The sequence below is a fragment of the Olea europaea genome, unplaced genomic scaffold, assembly GCF_002742605.1.
Source record: "Olea europaea var. sylvestris unplaced genomic scaffold, O_europaea_v1 scaffold1300, whole genome shotgun sequence".
NCBI classification, from domain to species: domain Eukaryota; kingdom Viridiplantae; phylum Streptophyta; class Magnoliopsida; order Lamiales; family Oleaceae; genus Olea; species Olea europaea.
The window spans coordinates 81,700-84,262 of record NW_019230466.1 but is presented as its reverse complement, the minus strand read 5'-3'; the positions used below and the strand labels follow the sequence as shown (position 1 = coordinate 84,262).

The 2,563-nt window shown below is 36.6% G+C and overlaps 1 protein-coding gene across 6 annotated transcripts in view; it reads right to left on the bottom strand.

Annotated features, from left to right (window-relative positions):
- The window catches only part of LOC111374835, a 10,468-nt gene extending 8,228 nt beyond the window's left edge, over positions 1 to 2,240 (bottom strand). The window contains exons 1-5 of one of the 6 annotated variants that reach the window (XM_022997572.1): positions 1,952 to 2,240; positions 1,745 to 1,815; positions 1,427 to 1,660; positions 980 to 1,214; positions 527 to 696 (exon numbers count right to left, since the gene is read on the bottom strand). In XM_022997572.1, coding sequence (XP_022853340.1) covers positions 527 to 696; positions 980 to 1,214; positions 1,427 to 1,617 — 596 coding nt within the window. In that variant the 5' untranslated portion in view covers positions 1,618 to 1,660; positions 1,745 to 1,815; positions 1,952 to 2,240. Of the gene's footprint in view, positions 1 to 526; positions 697 to 979; positions 1,215 to 1,373; positions 1,816 to 1,951 lie in introns of those variants that run through there. The other 5 variants (XM_022997573.1, XM_022997576.1, XM_022997575.1 and 2 more) reach the window with 5 other exon arrangements.
- Positions 2,241 to 2,563: the final 323 nt, after the last annotated feature.

The window sequence follows — 2,563 nt, the reverse complement described above, 5'->3', positions numbered from 1 at the left end:
TCCCCCCCCCCCCCCCCGCCCCATTTATTCAAATTCAAGGCAATACACCCAAATCAAACTATCAACTACCTATGAAGTTCCACCATTCCCACCAAATGTAGAGCAAGAAAAGGTAATACGCGTATGTGTTTAAACAAGCAGATTTGCACCTATCCACAGCATAATGTGACATCAATTCGGTAAAACTTAAGGCGAAGATAAGCTATAAAAATCCTGATTTATTGGGCACCAAGGTTCAAACTATAATGACGCAATCATTGTCAAATCTGTATAGATTACCATATATGCAATATGCAATTTGCAGAGGCCATGACCAGACTGGCAGATTGGAAATCTATCCACAGTACTTATATTTACATAAACAAAAAAAGATAACTGTCGCTTATTATTTTATTCGTAGACATATCAAATCAACAAATAATGACAATCAAAAAGCAAGCATGATGTGAGAAAGCTGCTAAGAAGAAGGGATGCATATCTATAGTTGTTTCCCATATAATACAAATTGATAGATGATAGATAGTACCTTTCCAATCCACTAAGGTACTTATCGAAGACAAAAAAGTGAAGCCGGCCACTGGTCGAAGCTGCAAGCACCTCAAAGATATAATCACTGACAATCATATTGGCAATAATGGGAACAGCTGGAGCAATTCGAGAAAAAGCCTCGATCCCAACTGAGACATCCTCATCCATCTGCAATGAAAACACAAGTCATACGAGCCAAGACTATTTCTAGGAGGGGCGAGGGAAGGAAAGGGGGGGAGAGAGACAGGGAGGGGTAAGCCTAGTCAGATTTGAGAGCTTATAGAGAACTCTTAGAAAAATGCAGTTTCCTAGCATGCATAATGCAAGAATATATTCGCTCAAAACGAAAAACAATGATATTTAAACAAAAACTACAGCGAAATTGATGGTAATCAAAATGTTGTTTACGGCTTACTTATGAAATCCTGTTAATTAAACTATCTATACATACATTATGAAATGGTTTGCTCGCAGCTGCAGCAAACTCCCAAGCAACCATCATGTCAAATGTAAGCCGACGAAATTTTTTGTCATCCAGATAACCAGTTTCTCGAATAGACAGAGCAAGAGCCCTAAAGCAACAGTATTCCAAAAAGTTCCGTGCTAAGTTTGATGGATGCTTTAAAGAATCAGAAGCCTCTCCATTAAAGTTTTCTCGAAGTTGGGACATGGAGATGCCGAGGATTCTGCATTCATATAACAGCACATAACAAGTTATTGAAGGATACCCCAGGGAACACATGATATTGAATGTTTCAAAATTCTAAATATGGCCGAAAATTTTGAAGAAGGCTGCATTAATGTGCAATCATAAACTCAGGTGAAGTATTAGAAACAAAACTTTCCTTTATCTAGTGTGGATCTTGAATAACAAGATGCAGTAAAGCAGAAAACTAACTTTGAGCATCTCCGCACCACTACATTTGCCACAGGAGAGAGATCGTGCAGCCAGTTCTTCCCAGCAGATGGAGAATTTCTCATCTCCTCAATCTCATCATTGAATGGACACTGTGGTTTAGTTAACCACTTGAAAGACCCTTCTTTTACCAGGCCCTCAAGCATGTTCCGTGTTTTGTTGACCATAGCCATTTCCCACTACTCCTTTTTGATGCCACCTATTCAACAGCCTAGACTAGACAACCGTTGTTTATCATTCAATAATGATAGAAGAATCACAAAACTGATGAAACCTCTACCATTTAGCATTTACTACTACCTAATTAACAATATTTCGAAATCCACCGAGCAGGTATCCTCTTGTAACAATAATTTAAAGGATTCAAACATCTGCAAGAACAAATAGTCATTTTATTCAACACGGAATTTCCACTGACCCAATAATGCTTCAATGATTCAGACATAACAAACACAAGCCCTCTTCCACATTCAAATTGTGTTGCCCATTTATATGAAATTCAATTACCTGCCAAAATAATGAGAATAAACCCTCAAGGCCAAGAGAGCCGCAACTTTTCATGAACTCGGCCTGAAATGAACTTCTGAACCGATTTGTAAAAATCCCATCTCGCCAATTCGAAGAAACTGAAATTCAGATGCTGGAATGAATTGATTCCTACGCAGCCAGAAGAATATTACAAAGAATATCAACGTGTACTCAAAAACTCAAACAGAAAACACATTTGAGATAGATTCTGCCTTGCAGTGGGGTTCGTCGAATACTTTAATGGCAAAAAAATCGATTATGCAAAACAAGTTTCTTTCTTTTTCTTTTTCCAAAAAATAAAAAATAGAATATATGTTTGTTTCCATTTATATAAAAATGAGAATGAAAAATATAATCGTTATGATCCTACACATAAGAGATAGAAATTAAAATATGATGATTTGATATAATAGATAACGATCATATTTTTCATTTTAACGGGAAAAAGAAATGAGGGGAAAAACGCATACATTGTCGGTATCCTGCAGGGCAATTGTCTATTAATTGCTAGAGTAAAATTCAGCTAGAGAAAAGATCGAATCTAAGAGTACAACCCTATTTTATTTTAAATTTTCTGTTGTTTTTTTCAAT